Source organism: Capra hircus, chromosome 16 (assembly GCF_001704415.2).
Source record: "Capra hircus breed San Clemente chromosome 16, ASM170441v1, whole genome shotgun sequence".
Classification (NCBI taxonomy): Eukaryota; Metazoa; Chordata; class Mammalia; order Artiodactyla; family Bovidae; genus Capra; species Capra hircus.
In genome coordinates, this window is record NC_030823.1 from 54,694,281 (window position 1) to 54,713,905 (window position 19,625).

The window sequence follows — 19,625 nt, forward strand, 5'->3', positions numbered from 1 at the left end:
ATAGTTGGTGTTCAGGAAATGGTTGTTACTAGCCTTATTAGGCCTGCCGCCTCTAATTACCCAATTATTACTAGAATAATATCCCCTTAATTTGTGTCTGCCCCACCAGTCCCTCACTTACCTTTCTCCTAATTCTCCCAAGTATTGTTACCTAATAATCGAATGTCTGTATGTTTCTCCCTTTGTTTATAAAACTAGCTGACAGTAGAATCCCACTGCTATGCAGATAACTGTTACCATATGAAGTACTCCTAGTTGGAAGCTAGTTTCCACCCCTCAATAAAACCAATTTGAATGTAGCTTATGTAGAATGCTGCTGTGGAAAGCTTTGAAGTAGTCATTATAAAATATTTTTAAGAATCTGAAATGGAACTCTCCCGCTGCTTGCACCATTCTGAGTGACGTCTGGGAAGGGCGCTTTAAGTAGAAGACAGGGAAATGAAAGACTAAAGTTGTGTATTCAAATTCAGTCTGGAACTGAACTTGTTATTGTTTCTTATATCCTTTTTGTGTCAAAGCAGGTACGTATAAGTGAATAGTATAATGCGTATTTTTTTTTTTTAAGTGACTATCACATATATACTATTGATGTGTACAGTTTTAACTGAGGAGTCAAAGTAGAATTAAACTTTTTTTGGGCCTTTGTTTTGAAAACAGGTACTACTTTTCGGCTTAAATGCTCTATTTATGTATATAAGATATCCTCTATAGCTATTTTTGTATTATTGTAGTAGCTTGCTAATGCATCATTCAGCTAATATTCCTATACCCTTTTAATAATGTCTAAAAATTTGTACTGGAGATAAACTGGGTAAAGTTATGGTCCTAACATTATAATTACATTTTCAAGGTGACAATTGAGCACAGGGTGTTCACCCATCAGGAGATTTGTTCTTTCAGATAGTCAATATCTAGTTTAAGAAGCTAATTACAGTTGTATTCATTAACTTAGGAAAGTACCTTAGAAAATACATTTTAGCATCTTATAAATTTAATCCTGTCAAGAGTAAGATCTATGCCCTGGGCATAAGCTCTTTATAATTCACTGTTCATGTCCAGGGACTGGGAACCTAGATATGAAAATTCTCAGGAATAACTTGGGGAAGATCTTTGAAGGCATTGAGTCAGAACTTACACAGTTCACTAACAATCCCTCCTCAACAGTTAGGATCTGTAGTGTTTAAAATGCCTTGTTTGCCCCCTAGTTTAATTCAAGAGAATTAAGAAGGTTGTGTCAATTTAAAAAAAAGACCCAGAAATGTCATACCTTATGATATTCCAAGAGATTTTTTTTCAGCTTGATGATGTTTCACCTGGGCATGGTGGGGTACTAAAAGAGCTGTTTGAGGGAAACCAGACATGGATTTAAAGATCCAACAATGTAGAGATAACTCTCAGCACTCACATTCTTGCTGTGTCTATCTAAACATGTGTTTTGTGTCTATTTTTATGACATATGAAAACATCTACTCTTGAGGTTATGTCAGCATACTTACCTGTACCTAACACTTGATGAAATGGCATCGGTATAAATTTAAATTTTGGAACCCTAAGCACAATGCAGATGTTCTGGAATTTGATAATGGTGACAGTTGTACAACTTTGAGAATGTAGAAAAACCACTGAATTGTATATTTTAGAAAGGTGAATTTTTGATATGTGAATTATATCCCCCCCACACACAAAAAAAACCCGCCAAGCTAAATGTCCCAAGAGAATTAACATCTGCCTGCCATGTTTTTTTCATAAGCCTCAGTCATACCAGAGGTACCTGTGCAGAAACCATACTTAAAGGAGGGAGACCTCCTGTCAGAATTAATCAATGACTATAGATCCTATATGTACTCATATTTATAAGGGAAAGGCCAGCCAACGAAAGTGGATGATGGATTCATCTTTATATGTGTGTGTATGTATGTTTATATACATATACGTATACGTATGCACATAGACAAAACCTATAAATAGGCATTGCACACATATGCACAGTGCCTGTGCTATCTGATCTTGGAATTAGTTTGTATTTGAAACTCAGTGAGTTCTGTAATGACTGCTTACAGCCTCTGGTGTACTCTTTCTGTTTTATCTTCATGGCTAGATTCCAAGATACAAAAAGGAAACTTTATTGGAAGAAGAATGCACAGTATTTATTATAAGCCTCTTTTATTATCCTTCTTAAGTTTGACCTGGCCAGATTTGTGTAGTGATTTTCATTTGTTCTGATGTTTTGGTTTACATATTTATAAATTTTGGATTAAGTGAAATAGAAGATAAAGAGTTGTCTGTAGAAATACATCACATATACTTTCATCTTTGTATAAATCCCCAAAAAACAAACATTCATGGATATGTATAGCTGTTTTAGTCATTTAAAAAATTAGTAGCCAAGCACCTAATAGGTGGTTATCAATTTCAGAAGTTAAAATATTTTTTATTTTAAGATGATGAACTGTTTTCATTTGGGAGAAGTTAGTTTTCTAATGATGTAATCATTAATGGCAATTTTAGAGAACTACAGCCTTCATCTGTCTTTAGAAGATGATATGCTTTTCTTGTTTAATTAAAGAAAGAACTACTTGTACAAATGTGAGTTAAGCCTTCAAAAAGCACAGCTAATTAATTGAGTGAATTTCCCAAAGTGTAATGAAGGTTATATTATTACGTATTCTAGTTGGGCAAATCCTAGAAAGAATCAGGAATGTTTAAAACTCTCTTGGGTTTGGGAGACAGTATTATAAATACGTAGTTTCTAATTGAAGGATCTTATCTATTTTCAGTATAATTAAATGTAGAATGTTTAACTTCTTTCTTGAGGTTAGACATAGTACTTTTTTTAAAAAACTAAAATGTAATTCAAACAGAAAGAAAATGATTCCTGAAATTTCACAGAAGGTTTTACTTGCCCATACTAATTTTTGTAGAGCAGTTGTCCCTGCATGTAATTTAAAATTAAACTATTTAATTATAAATAGTACAAACAAGGTTTTCTAAATAAAGCTTAATTTGTACTTGTATTATGTGCTATCCTTATATATCTAAGGAAATAATTTACAACAGTGATCATATTTTATTTTAAAATTATGCTAAAGTTTAAATAATACTAATCATATCTGGAAAAAAATGATCCTCACCCCCGCCCCATTTTGTTTTGTTTTCGTATTAGACCCTTCCTTACTCATAGAAGTCAAGAGAAGTGATTCCATCTTTGAAAAATGTTTTTCATCCAGTGAAAATAAACATATTTTATTATTTTTCACATCACAGAGATGTTACAGGCTTTTGGAAATATTTGTTATGAAATCACATGCTTTTAATGAACAGTGATAGTCAAGAGAAGGGTTTCTGTCTGTGACAACTTAATTCTAAACCTCGGATGCTGCCACTCTTTTTCTCGTTGCTCTTGGCTAACTCATGCACACTGCTGTAGGGTGGTGGAGAAGGCAAGCCTAAGCTCTCTTGGTGCTTCTGGAGCCACTTAGCTAAGAAGGAGCAGGTGGCTTCTGATGATGCTTGTCTGCTGATTGAGTTATACTTAACACTCAGGGGAGATATAAAGGTTATGCATATTAAGAATCTCTCAGTATGTTTATCAATGGTCTTCAGAATTAATGCTCCAAAATTTTTCTTCAATTTTTAGCACATCTTGTTTCCTGTTAAAGGAGGGTGACTGGAAAATTACATCACACTCCTGTTTCTACATCATCTGTAACCCATTTGCTTTTTAGAAATTTGATTTATACGCTAGAGTAGTAGAGAGATTTATAAACCATATGGCCTGTGGGCCAAATATGGCCCACTGCCTGTTTTTGTAAATAAAGTTTAATTGGAACACAGCCGCATGCTTATTATCTATCACTGTTTTTACACAACAATGGCAGAGTTGAGTAGCCGCAACAAAGACCATATGGCCTACAAAGCCTAAAATATTTACTGTTTGGGCATTTACATTAAAAGTTTGCTGACCCCTGTGCTAGAGTATAATCTAAGATGGTTCTTAAATGCTAAAAGAAATTCAGTCTGGTTTGCCAACTGCCAGTTAGTTACTACTGACAAGATTTTCTCTTTAGTTTGACATTTTAAATTGTTTAAATTTCCACCAGAAAGATAAAACTGGCTGTGTTGGGTGAAGGAAGAGCATGAAATGATTTCAGATATCCAGATTTGCTTTCTCAAATTTCATCTACACTGTAGACATTTAAACATTTTTGTCTATAGGCATTTGTCTTTGAATGTCAAAAAACTGTTTGATGAAATTTGAATTTGATGACTATCAAGGTTTTTGAAAGAGGCACCCAGAAGAAAGGTGAGAGCTGAGTGTGTTGTTGCTAATAAAATTGCCCTGGGTCTTTTAGGGAAACATTTTCTCCAGACCCTGGAATGTCTTTCAAAGCATGTGCCAAGAATTCATTATAGCAGCAGATAGCACACCCAAAATACTGAGCTAGAGTTTATAAAGCCGCCTGCTTCCCCATCATTTTTTCCTTTAAGGCTGAGTTTATTTTCTTCTGATTGCTGGTTCACATTTCTCTGGTTTCTCATCTTAGAAAAAATCACTTTCACCATTCCTTATACTGCTTCACCCAAACTCCAATCCCCAGACACCAGGGAGACCTGGGGCCTCCGTTTTTCTTTTGCATTTCCCTGCCCAACAATATAGTTCTGTTGCCTGAAGATGAAATATTTTGCAAGGTTGCTGGCTTTGTCATGCCTGAAGATGAAATATTTTGCAAGGTTTCTGGCTTTATCATTGAAGGAAGTTCCTTCCACCCAGTTCTTAACAACACAGTGTAAACAACTCACACCCTAGTTGCAAATAGTTCCACAGACAGCGTTTGCATCAGTCACTCGGACTGCAAATAGCAGTGTGGAGAAGGAGGAGTTTAGTGTATCACTCTTCGCTCCCATTGGCTGCCTCAAGTATAATTTCTTCCATCAAACGTTAGCTGTCCTGGAGAGAGCATAGAGTAAATGACACTCTAAGGAAAAACAACAGAGCAAAATAGCATTACCAAGTGTCTGTTTTTTGTTATCACCATTTCCTAATTGTATTAGTAGGTGTGCAATTTCATTGGATATTCTTTTTTTTTTTTCAATTGTCTTTGTACCTATGATTGAAAACGATAGTTGGTCTGTGACTTTTGAGGAGGTAAGTTTTTTTGTCTGTGTGTGTCTGTAACATCAGCATTTGTCTCTCCGAAAAATGCAGTATCCTCCTCCCCCAAGATACTAATCCAACTTTCCTGGCTACACGTCTCCTATGCAAGAGGAGACGAAACTAAGGAGAAAAGTTGCTCTCTGCTTTTTGTGCAAATGTTGTTAATTGTGTGACATGGAGGAGGTTTCCAAGAGTGTGATGTGAATTTGTAGGGTTATGTAAGCATCGTCTCCTGTAGTCTTTTCCAAAAGGCAAGGGAAGCAATTTGCCTGTGTTGTCTATGGGCTCTGAGCGGTCAGCACATCTGCTCGGGCAGACGTGTGGCGTGTGAGCATTTCTGCCCTGGCTGAGGTTAGGGGGCCACTTCCAGTCCACTTCTGGTAGATGCCCTTGCCAACATTTCAGAATGAACCAGGCAAGATTACTACCTTTCCCAAAGCTAACCTATCTTCTTTAGTATAAAGGCAAACTGTTTCTTGAATCAGTCAGTTCTAAAAACAGTTCTGACTCCTCGGAAAGGCTGGAAGAGACAGCCAAGTCATGTCGTCTTTCTTTAACCCATGGTAAGTGTGGGCAGGTTCTCCATGGAAAATCTCCATCTGACCACCCCCAGGTTCATACTTTGGAGGACGATACTGCATTTTTGGCCCCAGAGCTTGCTTCCCCACGTGTCTGTGAGTGCAGAGCAGGGGTCCACACTCCCCACCGTGCTGCTTGCTTTGCAGACACTGAACTGAAGCTTCTTGCTAGAGCAAAAGCCAGTAGACTTGCCCCCTAGGCTATTTGGCTTTTTAGGGACCCTTGTGCGTGCGTGCTCAGTCGTGTCCAAATCTTTGCAACCCCAGGAGCCAACTGTAGCCCACCACGTTCCTCTGTCCATAAGATTATCCAGGCAACACTACTGGAGTGGGTTACCATTTCCTCCTCCAGGGGATCTTCCTGACCCAGGGATCGAGCACACATCTCCCGCTTTGGCAGGCAGATTCTTTACCACTGAGCCACGTGGGAAGCCTAATAGACCTTCAGACACCCATAATTTCTCCCAGATCTTCCCCTTACCACCCCGCCCCCTGAGCAGTGTGTCAAAGGTTCGAGTGGTGACAACCATGGTAATAGGAAATGACCAGTCAAGTTTCAGCTGCGCTCATACCTCTTTCTTATATGACATGACCCATCAGACATTTATCTCTAATCAATAGTGAAGTAGCTACCTGGTGTGTTTTTAAAGTTCTTTGAACAAAGTGTGTGTCCACTAGTATTGTATTGTATGCGTTTCAAGTGAAGTGAAAGTTGATCAGTCGTATCTGACTCTTTGTGACCCCCTGGACTATAGTCCATAGGATTCTCCAGAGCGAAATACTGGAGTGGGTAGCCTTTCCCTTCTTCAGGAGATCTTCCCAACCCAGGGATTGAACCCAGGTCTCCCACATTGCAGGTAGATTCTTTATCAGCTAAGTCACCAGGGAAACCCAGAATACTGGAATGGGCAACCTATCCCTCCTGCAGTGGATCTTCCCACCCCAGGAATGGAACCGGGGTCTCCTGCATTGCAGGCAGATTCTTTACCAACTGAGCTATGAGGGAAACCCCTTACCTGGAGGTTGTTTTAACTTGGTTCTAAGCCTTTGACACTGTAATGTGAAAAACTGGTAGCTGCAACATTTCCACTTGTGCCAAATTAATGCAATGTAAATAAATAGTTGAGGGAGCTCTTTGTGCCTTGGAGACCTCCAAGTTCAACTTCAGGAGAAATAGGACGCTTGGGAATGGGTATTCAAGTCATCTTACCATGGTCTCTGTTGAAGGGATTTATCAAGAAATGAGAAAAATCTCTTCCTGGCCTGAAGCATTCTGCCTTGTGAAATATGTTATGATGAAATTGTGCTGGATATTGCTGCTTCTTCCTGACAAGGAGGGAGTTTATTGCAAAAGTTTCTGAACCATATTTTTTCAATCTGAGTTTCCACCCAGTATGTAAGTTGTTCCCACAAAAAGGGTCATAGTTTGATAGATCAGAATGAAAGACTAATCTCTATCCCCTGTTAGAATTTGGATGACTTCAGCACAGATTGAAAGATTCAAGTGTAGACACATACAGTATTTGAGGGCTATAATTTTCCCCTACAGATATGTGCACGATCTTTTCAGGAATGTATCTTGGGGAAGGGCTCCTGGAAAGGTGCCAGTTCTGAGGGTTCCATTGTACCTTGGTCACAGAGAAGCACCCGTTATAGTTCCACATGCTTCTATTAAGAGTAAACTTTAAAAAAATTCTTGTTTTGGCATTTTATCCTCTCCAATGAAATTGATATTCTGAATTACTTTTTATTTTTTAACAACTTTTTAAACACATGTATTATAAATTTATTGTAGACAATTTTGGAAACTTTAACAAAAAAAGACAACAATAAAAATAATCCACTATCCACAGTTAATATTATTTGAGTTGTTATAAAAATGGGATTTTCTAGTTACTTGTCTGATTTTTTCCCCGTAAGATAGCATACAGGCTACCCCAGTGGCTCAGTGGTAAAGAGTCCCCCTGCCGGTGCAGGAGAAGCGGGTTCGATCCCTGGGTTGGGAGGATCCCCTGGAGAGGGAAATGGCAACCCGCTCCAGTATTCTTGCCTGGGAAATCCCATGGACAGAGGAGCCTGGCAGGCTACAGTCCATGGGGTCACAAAAGAGTCAGACACCACTTAGCGACTAAACAACGCATTAATACCTACAAAGACAGCATACACATTTCTCCTGTCATTAGATATTTTTTACTTATGTGTTAACACTGTATTGGGATTGTTTTTTTCTTTTTCAGTAGCCCTCCTTTTAAAAAATGTTTTGACTATTCCCAGCTATCCCAGTCTGTTTTCCAAAGGAAGAGACAGAAATGGGCCCTGTTGACTGAGTGCAGTCAAAGTGCAAGTTTGTTCTTTGGCTTCTCTGCTGGCCCAGTTTTTGGATCTTCTGCCTCCATGAAGAGTCTCAGGCTTTGCTCTTACCGTCTGTTTCTTAGCCCATTTCTAAAAGACAAAAAGAAAAAAATTAGGTTTTTTAATTTTCAAGTCCAGGTTGTTCTATAGAAGATAAAATTCACTCCCTGCCCCTCCGTCTCCTCTACCCCTCTGTTCCCCATTCCAGGCTGATACACTGCCTTCCAGGGCGTAGCTTCGTCTTCTGGTTGTGCAACACTGCATTGTCTTGACTTTTTGCCGCGCTTGCAGAAAATGCTGTTAGGAGTGTAAATCTGAAAAACAGGAAGGTCTCATCACATTGATGTCTTTCCTGTCAGCTCTCTTTTGAATTATCTGTAGCTGCTAACAATAGCAAAGACAGCACTTTTGATACTTTGAAATGGAGGACACTAAATTGCTCTTGGAAAAATAGAGTGAATGTACACAGTATATAATGACTGGTTAAGGGGAGTCCATGCTTCATAAGAATGAGTGACTTGCTTCTTTCATCATATAGCTGTTTCACATTTTTTTCTGGGAGTTCAAGGGGGAAAAAAACCCAACTCAGCCATTTATTTTACCCAGAATCTTTTAATTTGAAGTTTGTTTGTTTTTTTTTAAGCAAAACAAACTTTGAGACATTATCATAAGCACTGTTGCTCATACCAACAAAGAAATTGGCCTTCAGAAAAGTAAATGCATTCATATCCAAAAAGAATGAAAATATCAGTTGACAGCAAAACAGACCAAACTGTGTAACTTAAATATACTCAATTAATTTAAACACTGAAATGGGAAAAACATTTCAGAGAAATGCCTAGTGGTTTACCCAATTTCATCCCTACTGTCTTGCAGTTTCCTTTGTGGTCCAGGGTGGGATTATCATGCATGTGTCCAGCAAAGACTTGCCTGTGTCTGTGTTCTGGATCTCTGAAAATCTCACAGGATTGGGGGTGGCTTTGGAAAGTCTGCTTTTCGTGGCATGGTTTTTATGATGAGGCCCTGTCTGGGAAGGGGTTGTAAGTTTCACTGGGTAGAGTTCTGCAGCTGCACCGCTCGCTTAACCCACCGTTGTTTCCCAGACAGCAGTCCTGCCTTCCTGTGCCACTCGCGCCTTCTCCTTCTGACACTTTCGAAAGTTCACTTTGTTGTTTTTGTCGCTTGTCTTTCCTCGCCAGCTCCATTGGTGTCTGATAGTATGTCCAGGCACTAATGCCCACCTCTGGCTGTTGCTCTTTTTCTGCAGAGGGAGAACCGGAGACTACAGGAGGCCAGCATGAGGTTGGAACAAGAGAATGATGACCTTGCTCATGAACTAGTAACCAGCAAGATTGCTCTGCGGAATGACTTGGATCAAGTAAGCCTGGTTTCACTAGGTAGAAATAGGACTGTGGTGACCTCCTCCCGGGCAAGGACCAAGTTGCTCTCAGAGCAGTCCCACCAGGGCTTGCTCTGTGCTTGATGCTGAGTCAGCTGCTTGATGGGAGAATGGGTAGGTGGCATGCGAGAGAGTGGCAGGTGGGAGGGGACTGTTATACTCTTTGGAGATGATGAAAAACACAAGCCTTTAGGGTTTTGGTCATTTTCAAGCAGCATGTGTAAGATACTTAAAAAAAGAAATAGCTCCAAGCTTCTCTGGTGTCTCTCCTCCTAATCTCTTGTTGTTTTAGTCACTGAGTGGTGTCTGACTCTTGCACAGTGCCAGGGACTGTAGCCTGCCAGGCTCTTTGGTCCATGGATGGCGTTCCCCAGGCAAGAATACCAGACTGAGTTGCCGTTTCCTTCTCTGGGGGATCTTCCCGACCCAGGGATTGAACCCACGTCTTTTGCATTGGCAGGTGGATGAGCCAGCAGGGATGCCCTCTTAATCTCTTCTTTTCCTAAACCAAGGACTTACAGCATCATTACCTGAGAATATCAGTCACCAGGAGTATATTAATGCCACTCTAACATTTATAGTTACTATACTTTTTGCTCCAAGATTTCTCATCTACAGTAAACATGAGGATTTTATATGAAGCATGTACATTGAGATATGTCTATTGGTGGAGTGACAGGCATCCTAGGCGCAGAGAGCCAGGACTGCCTGGGTGTCAGTCCTGGCATCACCACTCACTAATCACATGACCCAGGGCCATCCTTAACCTGCCTGTAGCTTTTAAAAAGTGTTTCCCTCATAGGGAAGATGTGAGGAATAAATGAAGTAAAGTACTAGAGTAGTATGTGTTCAATAACACATACTGTTGCTAAGAAACCCTTAAATTCTTTAACTTCCTCGTCCTTTCCAACAGTACTCATAGCTTTAGGACTTCTTGTTTTTCCATTGCTAGTGTCTTTGGAAATAATTGGCAGTATAGAAGGAATCTTGCACAGTTTTAAAATCATCATACTATTTTCTAACTTTTAAAATGTGAGTATTCCCAATGGGGTCACAAAAGTTGAAACTTAGAATGGCTGAATCTGTTTAAAAAAAAAAAAAAGAGGCTTTACCTGTACTCTATCTATGCATTGGCAATATTTAAAATACAAATCCATTAATAATATAAGTATGATTGGATATTTAAAATGGAAGGTTTTTTTTTTAATGTTTAAAAGTGGTCCCTGCCACAACTCATTTTCCCATATAAACAGCTAATTTTGCAGCTCAGAAGTTTTAACCACAGTAAGTTGTTGTTGCTAAGTCGTGTCCAACTGTTTGTGACCCCATGGACTGCAGCACACCAGGCCTCCCTGTCCTTCACTGTCTCCTGGAGTTTGCTCAAACACATGTCTATTGGGTCAGTGATTCTATCTAACCATGTCATTTCCTGCTGCCCCCTTCTCTTCCTGCCTTCAATCTTTGCCAGCCTTAGAGTCTTTTCCAGTGAGTCAGCTCTTTGAATCAAGTGGCCAAATTATTGGAGCTTCAGCTTTAGCATCTGTCCTTCCAATGAATATTCAGGGTTTCCTTTAGGATTGGCCATAATAAGATGGGAGATAAAAACCACTTTAAGAAAAGTGCTGAAAGTGGAGAGGAGGAAGCTGAAGGAGTCAGCACTAACTGGAGTTTCAAAATAAAACAGAAACTGTGCTGCTTGGGACAGGATGTAGAAGGTAGAAACAGCAGCCCTATCGGGGTGGGGATTGCCTTTTGGACCACAAACTGCATCAGCCAGCCCATTTGCAAGCTGTCAGAGGTGAAATGAAAAATTTGTGACTAAGAGTAAGAACCAAAGAAGGCAGAAGGGTCCCATTCAACAGGGCCATTGACCCAGCATGACCCTGACTGTTTTACTTCTATCATAAGTAAGACCACTGTGGTGACTCAGTACTATAATGAAATTTTTGGCTCCATATTAACTTTCCAAATGACCTTGACCGACACTTGATTCTGCCATTTTGAATATTTTATCCATTAATCATTTTCTTAAGATGGCTAGCTGAATGAAAAAGTTTTACACTAAATCTGTTGTGGTAATCATTCCACGATGTATTTAATTCAGGTCATTTTTTCATACACCTTAAACTTACACAGCACTGTATGTCACCTCTATCTCAATAAATCTAAAAGGGAAAAAAGTTTTAAGTAGTTAGACTTCATAGGGATGCAGTGAAACGAGTTAGAGTTGTAAATTGAAAGTTTTGAGTTAAAGGTATTTGCTATATGTTGAGCCTTTAAAAAGTGAAAAAATAATGAAGTTAAATATTTACTGAGTTCCTACTATGCACCAAGCACTTTATTTAGCAATTTATATGCATCATCTCATTTAATTTTCCTAATGAGTCCTTTAAGCAGGTAATCTTCCATTTTATAAATGAGGCAACCAGCATATCTACCATTACTTGGAAAGCTATCCTATAAAAATAGAGACTTACATGAAAATATATAAAAGCAAAGTTGTTTACTGCAGTGTTACTTACAAGAATGAAAAAGTAAAATAAAATATATGTCCAATGGAAAGAAAGGATGAAGGCACATCTGTAAAATATATTTTTGGAATAATTTTTAAAAACAATGAGAAGATAATGATATAATATTTTTAAAAGAGTAAATTTGTGTATAATGTTTGGATCTAAATTGCAAGGGATATACGCTGGCCTAGGGCCAACCTGGAGGAAAGGCAAGGAGGCTGGAATCTACCTGGTGACAGGAAAAAGGCTGACAGGGAAACAGAAATACATCAAAATGTTGCTACAAGAGGAACTTACCAGGTGGTGCAGTGGATAAGAATCCACATGCCAATTCAGGGAATGCAGACTTGACCTCTGGTCCAGGAAAATCCCACATGCCAGGGAACAGCTAAGCCTGTGTGTCACAACCACTGAACCTGTGCTGCAGGGGCCCATGAGCCCGCGCTGTGCAATAAGAGAAGCTACCGCAATGAGAAGCCCATGCACCGCGGAGAAGAGAGGCCTCCCTGTCCACCACAGCTAGAGAAAAGCCTGATGCCACCAAAAATCTTGGCTTTCCCTGACTACTGAGACCTAATAAAAAATACAGAGACAAGAGTCTGGGGGAACTAGAAAGGAGAATTTAATCCTCAGCTGGCGGAAGGGAGACACAGCAGGCACATGCCTCAAAAATTGTGCCCCACTTCCATGAGGAATCTGTGCTGTGCTTAGTCACTCAGTCTTGTCCTACTCTTTGCGGCCACATGGACTAGCCCGCCAGGCTCCTCTGTTGTTGGGGATTCTCCAGGCAAGAATACTGGAGTGGGTTGCCATGCCCTGCTCCAGGGGACCTTCCCAACCCGGGGATTGAACCCAGGGCAATGGAACCCAGGTCTCTCGCATTGCAGGTGGATTCTTTACCGTCTGAGCCACTAGGGAAGCCTATGAGGGATCTGGAGGATTCTACAGATGAGGGCTTGCCCTCAGGGGTCGGTGATGAGGAACAAAAGTGTAAAGACCTTGTATTCTTCCTCTTGCATTGTTTCAAAAACAGTTGCAGACTAGCCTCAGCCTGTTAATTGGGTCTGGCAGTCCCATAGCCTAGTAGTTGACTCCATTGTCTTTTGTGTATTGTACTGTGGCCTTCTTTCTATAATGCAAAAAGAGAGAAAACTACACAGAGCGCTCTGCAGGGAGAGTGCTGTAAAGGTGAGCACCAGATACAGGATGTAATTAGCATAGAGTTTCTATAATGCAAAAAGAGAGAAAACGACACACCAAAGAGAGTGCTGTAAAGTTGAGCACCAGATACAGGATGTAATTAGCACAGAGTTAAAGGATAGTAGGTGCAGAATGCAGCTCATGCAGAGCCTGGGGGCAGAAAAGCAAGCTTAGTTATAGGCTACACATTCAGTTCAGTTCAGTTCAGTTCAGTCCCTCAGTCATATCTGACTATTTGCAACCCCATGAATCGCAGCACGCCAGGCCTCCCTGTCCATCACCAACTCCCAGAGTTCACTCAGACTCACGGCCATCGAGTCAGTCATGCCATCCAGCCTTCTCATCCTCTGTCGTCCCCTTCTCCTGCTCCCAATCCCTCCCAGCATCAGCGTCTTTTCCAATGAGTCAACTCTTCGCATGAGGTGGCCAAAGTTTCAGCTTTAGCATCATTCCTTCCAAAGAAATCCCAGGGCTGATCTCCTTCAGAATGGATTGGTTGGATCTCCTTGCAGTCCAAGGGACTCTCAAGAGTCTTCTCCAACACCACAGTTTGAAAGCATCAATTCTTCAGCGCTCAGCTTTCTTCACAGTCTGACTCTCACATCCATACATAGGACCTGTTAAAAACTAGGAGTGATTAGGCCTGCTCACTGTTCTCTCCGTCTTCTTTGTTCTCAGGAAAGAAAAGTAAAACTCATTCTTCTTTTTTCCCTTTTCATTGCAACAAGTCTAAGTGCAGCAATGAAGGCACAAGGCACCCAAAAATAAAAATAAAGAACAAATTAATTTTTGAAAACTCTAAAAAATGTTGCTTTTAGATATCTCTGGGTGATAAGAGTAAGTCTAATTTTTATATTCATCTTTATACTTTTTTCAGTTATTTATCTTTTCTAAGACCTTAAATTACCTCTACTTTTTATATTCGTCTTTATACTTTTTTCAATTATTTATCTTTTCTGAGACCTTAAATTACTTAAGTACCTCTGGTTAGAGGCTTCCCTGGTGACTCAGACAGTAAAGAATCTGCCTGTAATGCGGGAGACCCAGGTTCAGTCCCTGGGTCAGGAAGATCCATCCCCTGGAGAAGGAAACGGCAACCCACTCCAATATTCTTGTTTGGACAATCCCGTGGACAAAGAAGACTGGCAGGCTACAGCTCATGGGGTTGCAAAGAGTTGGGCATGACTAATATTTTTACCCTTGGTTAAGTAATAATATGCCTTATAATGTTAATGATCAGAAAAATATATTATTTAAAAAATTATTTCTCCACCCCCAAAGAATTCATTTTGTAGATTAGTCTGGAAAAGTTGCTAGGGTCCTCCTGAAATAATTAATTATTGAGTACCTAAGTATCTCATGGAGCTACTAGATCAGTCCCAAAAGAGAAGATTCCTTCATTTATTCCTTCTCTTTATTTCCCTCCCTCATGCCTGTCATTCTCTTTTTAAAACAGTAGTTAAGACCTGGCCCCTCTGCCTTTTGAAGCTTATTATCTAGATGGAAGAATGAAATTGCTATGTCATTGAATTGCTAATTCAAAACTTGCTATCTCCTCCTAAAATCTGATCTTGCAGTTTCTGCCCGAGTGGGGTTTATATCCAAAAGCTGTCCCTGCGATTTGGGCACCTAGCCCCTCCAGACTTCGAGGAAGGGCATTAGCTTGAGGGTTTGAGTCAATGATGCCAGCCAGCCATCTCATCCTCTGTCATCCCCTTCTCCTCCTGCCCCTAATCCCTCCCAGCATCAGAGTCTTTTCCAATGAGTCAACTCTTCGCATGAGGTGGCCAAAGTACTGGAGTTTAAGCTTAAGCATCATTCCTTCCAAAGAAATCCCAGGGCTGTTCTCTTTCAGAATGGACTGGTTGGATCTCCTTGCAGTCCAAGGGACTCTCAAGAGTCTTCTTGTTTATTAAAAGTTTCCTCAGGAAAGTGGATTTTTTTTTCTTTTCTTATAGATATTTCCAAAATTGTAAGCATTTAGATATGCTGCAGAATTTCAGAAGCTTGGTGCTAAATGTCAGGATAGCATTGACTCTTCAGAGGTTTACAGAAGGCTCACAGTTTGAGAGAATCTTCCTTCGAGAAACCAAACTTAGAAAACATTTGTTTCAGAGTGTCATGATTTTTGTTATTAAAAGGACCATTCTCTTTACAAAACAGAACCTGCTGGGAGTACAGTAAGAGGAAGTTAAAGTGCAGTCGTCTTTATTAGCAAGGCTGTCACTCAGAAATTCTGGGGTAGAACCTTAACCAGTGGGCAGCCATTCTAGGGAGACAGATTTGATAAGATTTTTGCTTCCTTGGTGGCTCAGACGGTAAAGAACCTGCCTGCAGTGCGGGAGACCTGGGTTCGATCCCTGGGTCGGTAAGATTCCCTGAAGAAGGAAATGACAACCCACTCCAGTATCCTTGCCTGGAGAATTCCCATGCAGAGGAGCCTGGTGGGCTGGAGTTCATGGGGTTGCAAAGAGATGGGCACAACTGAGCCACTAACACTTTCACTTAAACACTGAAGCCATCAGGACCTCACTTTTTTTTTTTACTAGAAAATTGAATTTTTTTACTTAAAAATATTTTCAAAGGCTTATGCCATAGTGGAACAACTGAAGGATAGTTGAACCGAACTCTCGGGCAATTAGAGGAGCATCCATCAATGCAAGCTCTTGATTTGCCACTGGGAGACCCTTCATTAGAGACTTTGGGGAGCATCTCCCACTTTGTGGGTAACTTGTCATCTGGTTTGCAGCTCTAGAATTTTCAGTTTTAAGTGTCCATAGTTAGTATCAATCATCTAGTATCTTACAATTTATTAAAACCTGCATATACATGTTGCTTTTTTTGAGGCCCACCTCTACTTTTAGGATGTGTTTTTTTGCCGTGTAGATTTTCTTCCTGAAATCTAATGTATCAGAACAAATTTCAGAGTCTTCAGAAGGGAATTTTTCACTTTAACTACCAGGCAGTTCCAAGTCATCTGAAAACAGCTATGAGCACTGGGCTGTGGGCACATCAGGAACTGGAAGACAGAACCGAGAAGCTGGAAGGTAGTTTCTCTGCCAGGACCCAGCAGACTGTGCTGGCCCGGCCATCTGGACACGTGGGAGATACGGCGAAACGCAGACAGAGGGCCACCTGGCCAGTTTTCACAATGACTTAGACAGCGTTTTGCTGCTGTCAGCCGGGGGTGGCTTCTCCAAAGAGCTGCCCATCTGCAGTGTCTGTAGTTTCCTGTGCTGAGCTCATCCTGTGGTCCCCTCCCCCAAGTCTGCCTCTCCGATAACTCAGAGAACCACGTCCATTCACTCAGTAAACACTTACGGAGCATGAGCTCTGTTCTGGTCCTGGGCTTGGTGCTGGGGGTGTAGTGATGAGCACAGGAAAGAGGGCTCCTGCCTCCTAGAGCTTGCGGCCAAGTGGGCAAGGCACACACATCACGCACACAGTTTGTCACTCTAGATCATGGCAAGTGCTACCAGGGGAAATACGAGTTTAGGTGAGGGTGGGGAACCTATTCGGATGGGCTGAGTGGGACGGGGCTCGGGCCACCTTGTGCTGCAGAAGTGAGCGTGAAGCTGAGGTAAGGGTGAGGTGAGGGCCCTAATGTGTAAAGCAGGCAGACACACGTTAACTAAGTTAGATGTACACACGCACAGTGCTTTCACAGTGAATTTTGGCTCTGTATCCAAATTAAGAGCAGAGCACTCTCTCTGAGTTTTCTTGGCTGTTCTAGAAATACGGTCTTGTGTGCCTGGATTCTTGGCCCTTACTTCAGTTTGCTTCTGGGCTGTCCCTGTTATGGGTTTTTGGTTTTCATTTCTCCTTACTGCTGTTGTGAGTACCCTGGTGGGCCAGGTTCCCTCAGCTGATCTTAAAACTTTCTCACCTACTGTGGTTCGGAGATCAGCCTGTCTGCTCCTCCTGTCTGGCTGTGCCCCACACATCACCAGGTAGAAGCTTCCCAGGGAGGCTCCAGCCCTTCATCCCATCCTACCGTAGCCTCAGAGTCTGTGCTGTTGTGGCTGCTGAAAATGTGGAAGAAACACTTAGAAGGAACATGGCCTTCCATGCCATTCACATCCGAATTCAGACTGTGACTCTGATCTTAAATGGGTGTCCCAGTCTGGTTATATGATCTCTTCAAACCTTGCTACCATTATCTGGAAAATAATTTTTGCTGTGAGGATTAGAGATAACATGTGCTGAGCATGTGGTACTTAGTCGGCATTCATTGAAAGCAACCACCCCCACCCCCCACCCCTGGGTGAGCCAGAGTGGAAGAAAGGCTTCTGGGGATGCTGTCCCAGAAAGTATGTACATGCTTTCTTCACCTTCTTCATGCCTAATGTGCTCTGATTTGCAGGCAGAAGACAAGGCGGACGTGCTGAATAAAGAGCTTCTCTTGACCAAGCAGAGGCTGGTGGAGACCGAAGAAGAGAAGAGGAAGCAGGAGGAAGAGACGGCTCAGGTAACAGGCACGGAGGGGTGGGAAGCCAGGCTTCACGCGGGTGCATTGGTTCCTGGACCTGATTAATACTATGAACAAGAAGGAAAGTTGTTGTTGTTGTTGTTGTTCAGTCACTCAGTCACGTCCGACTCTTTGCGACCCCATGGACTATAGCACGCCAGGCTTCCCTGTCCCTCACCATCTCCCAGAGCTTGCTCAAAATCGTGTCCATTGAGCCAGTGATGCCATCCAGCCATCTCATCCTCTGTCGTCCCCTTCTCCTCCTGCCTTCAATCTTTCCCAGCATCAGTTAAATATGAAGTAAAGTTAAATTTGTTCTAAATCAAGGCTGGTGCTGAAGCGGTACATGTGAGTAGCACTGAGTCATTTCTCCCGAAGGGTGTTAGGAGAGGTGGCAGCATTTCCACCCTGGAACAGCTTTCAGGAATTTGCCTTCACTGAAATGTCTAGCAAGAGTGTTAAGTCTTCTCCAAGTTTAGGAGCTTGGAATTATGGCCCAAGAGCTGTGGCAGATCTGTAAATTTCGTGTTGCTCTCCAAGACGACTGGCTTCTCTGAAGTCATTTATGGGGATCGTTAAGCCGGATGCCTACAGAGATCTCTGCTGAGGTTTGCCTCCATCAGTCACGCTTCATTTTCTGGATTGATGACTTTGAAGAAGGAGCACCAACATATCTGTTCCTGGCAGAACTCTCAAATCATATTCTCTGAGGAAATAGAAAGAAACCCTTTGGGAACCAGCCTTGAAATTAGCTCCCTCCTGTCTTCATGTGAGTGGTGAGGGTGCACCTGGAAGACACGCCATTGCCAAGGAGCCCCAGAGGTGACAGGTGACAGCTGGAATCAGAGCTTCCGACTTCCGTAAAGAAGAGCAGGCTGTTTCACCAGTGGTCTCCATCTCTGTCTGTCCCAGCCAGGCACGATTAGCTCAATTGTTTTAATGAGTTTCATTCAGAGACATCAATAATACTAAATATAAAACAGAACACAAAGCATTTCAAAGACCTCCTTCCAAGCAACCAGCAAAAGTTCCAGTAAAGTTACTAATGAAGGGATGTGTTATTTAGCATCTTCCGGAATTTATTAAAAATATTCCATGATTTTCATTTTTTCCCCTAAATAATGAAATGTTTTGGCAATTATGGTGGACCAGGAATTTTTTTAACGTAATCAAAAATATTCAGGGGCTGATTATTGGTTTGATCTTGGCATTTTGATGGGTTTTACTCTTTTCTTTATTTCCTGCTTTTTGAGGGCCTACTTCAGTACTTTAGGTAAATAATAAAGCTATTAACAAAGGAATTTAATCCATGATTTTCCTTGTGTGTGTGTGTGTGTGTGGGTGTATCCTATTTTAATTATGGTTCCCTTCTTCCCTGGTGGCTCAGACTGTAAAGCGTCTGTCTACAGTGCGGGAGACCTGGATTCGATCCCTGGGTCGGGAAGATCCGCTGGGGAAGGAAAATACTATTGCCTGGAAAATTCCATGGACAGAGGAGCCTGGTAGGCTACAGTCCATGGGGTCACAAAGAGTCGGACACGACTGAGCAACTTCACTTCATTTCACTTGTGAGATAGAGATTATTCTTATTTGTCAAATGAGTTAAGTACAACTTAGAGAAACTGAGTGAACTTACTCAAAGCCTCTCAGCTACCTAAGTTGACCCTGAGTCAGTGGAACCTTATGGCAGAAGGGACAAGGGGCATGGTTGATGTCCTTGAATTATGGAAGATAAAGAACAGAGACCAATAAAAACAAATGAGTTTGAATCAATATAACCTACAAATGCTCTTAAAATTTTAGAATGTAGCAAATATGAAGAAACTCCCAAATCTTCTAATGAGAAGTTCAGCTATCAATTGCAATAACTTGTGAATTTGGAAGTACCAAGTATCCTCCATTCATATTTTGGGATGCTGCAAAGCAGAGTTCATCAGTTGTTTTCTGATCGTGTACTTGC

The 19,625-nt window shown here is 41.3% G+C and overlaps 1 protein-coding gene across 4 annotated transcripts in view; it reads left to right on the forward strand.

The window, feature by feature from the left end:
* The window catches only part of RABGAP1L (RAB GTPase activating protein 1 like), a 719,827-nt gene that overhangs the window by 686,857 nt on the left and 13,345 nt on the right, over positions 1 to 19,625 (forward strand). For 3 of the 4 annotated variants that reach the window (XM_018060617.1, XM_018060619.1, XM_018060620.1), the window contains 2 exons: positions 9,353 to 9,463; positions 17,561 to 17,665. In XM_018060617.1, coding sequence (XP_017916106.1) covers positions 9,353 to 9,463; positions 17,561 to 17,665 — 216 coding nt within the window. Of the gene's footprint in view, positions 1 to 3,641; positions 5,147 to 9,352; positions 9,464 to 17,560; positions 17,666 to 19,625 lie in introns of those variants that run through there. The other variant, XM_018060621.1, reaches the window with a different exon arrangement.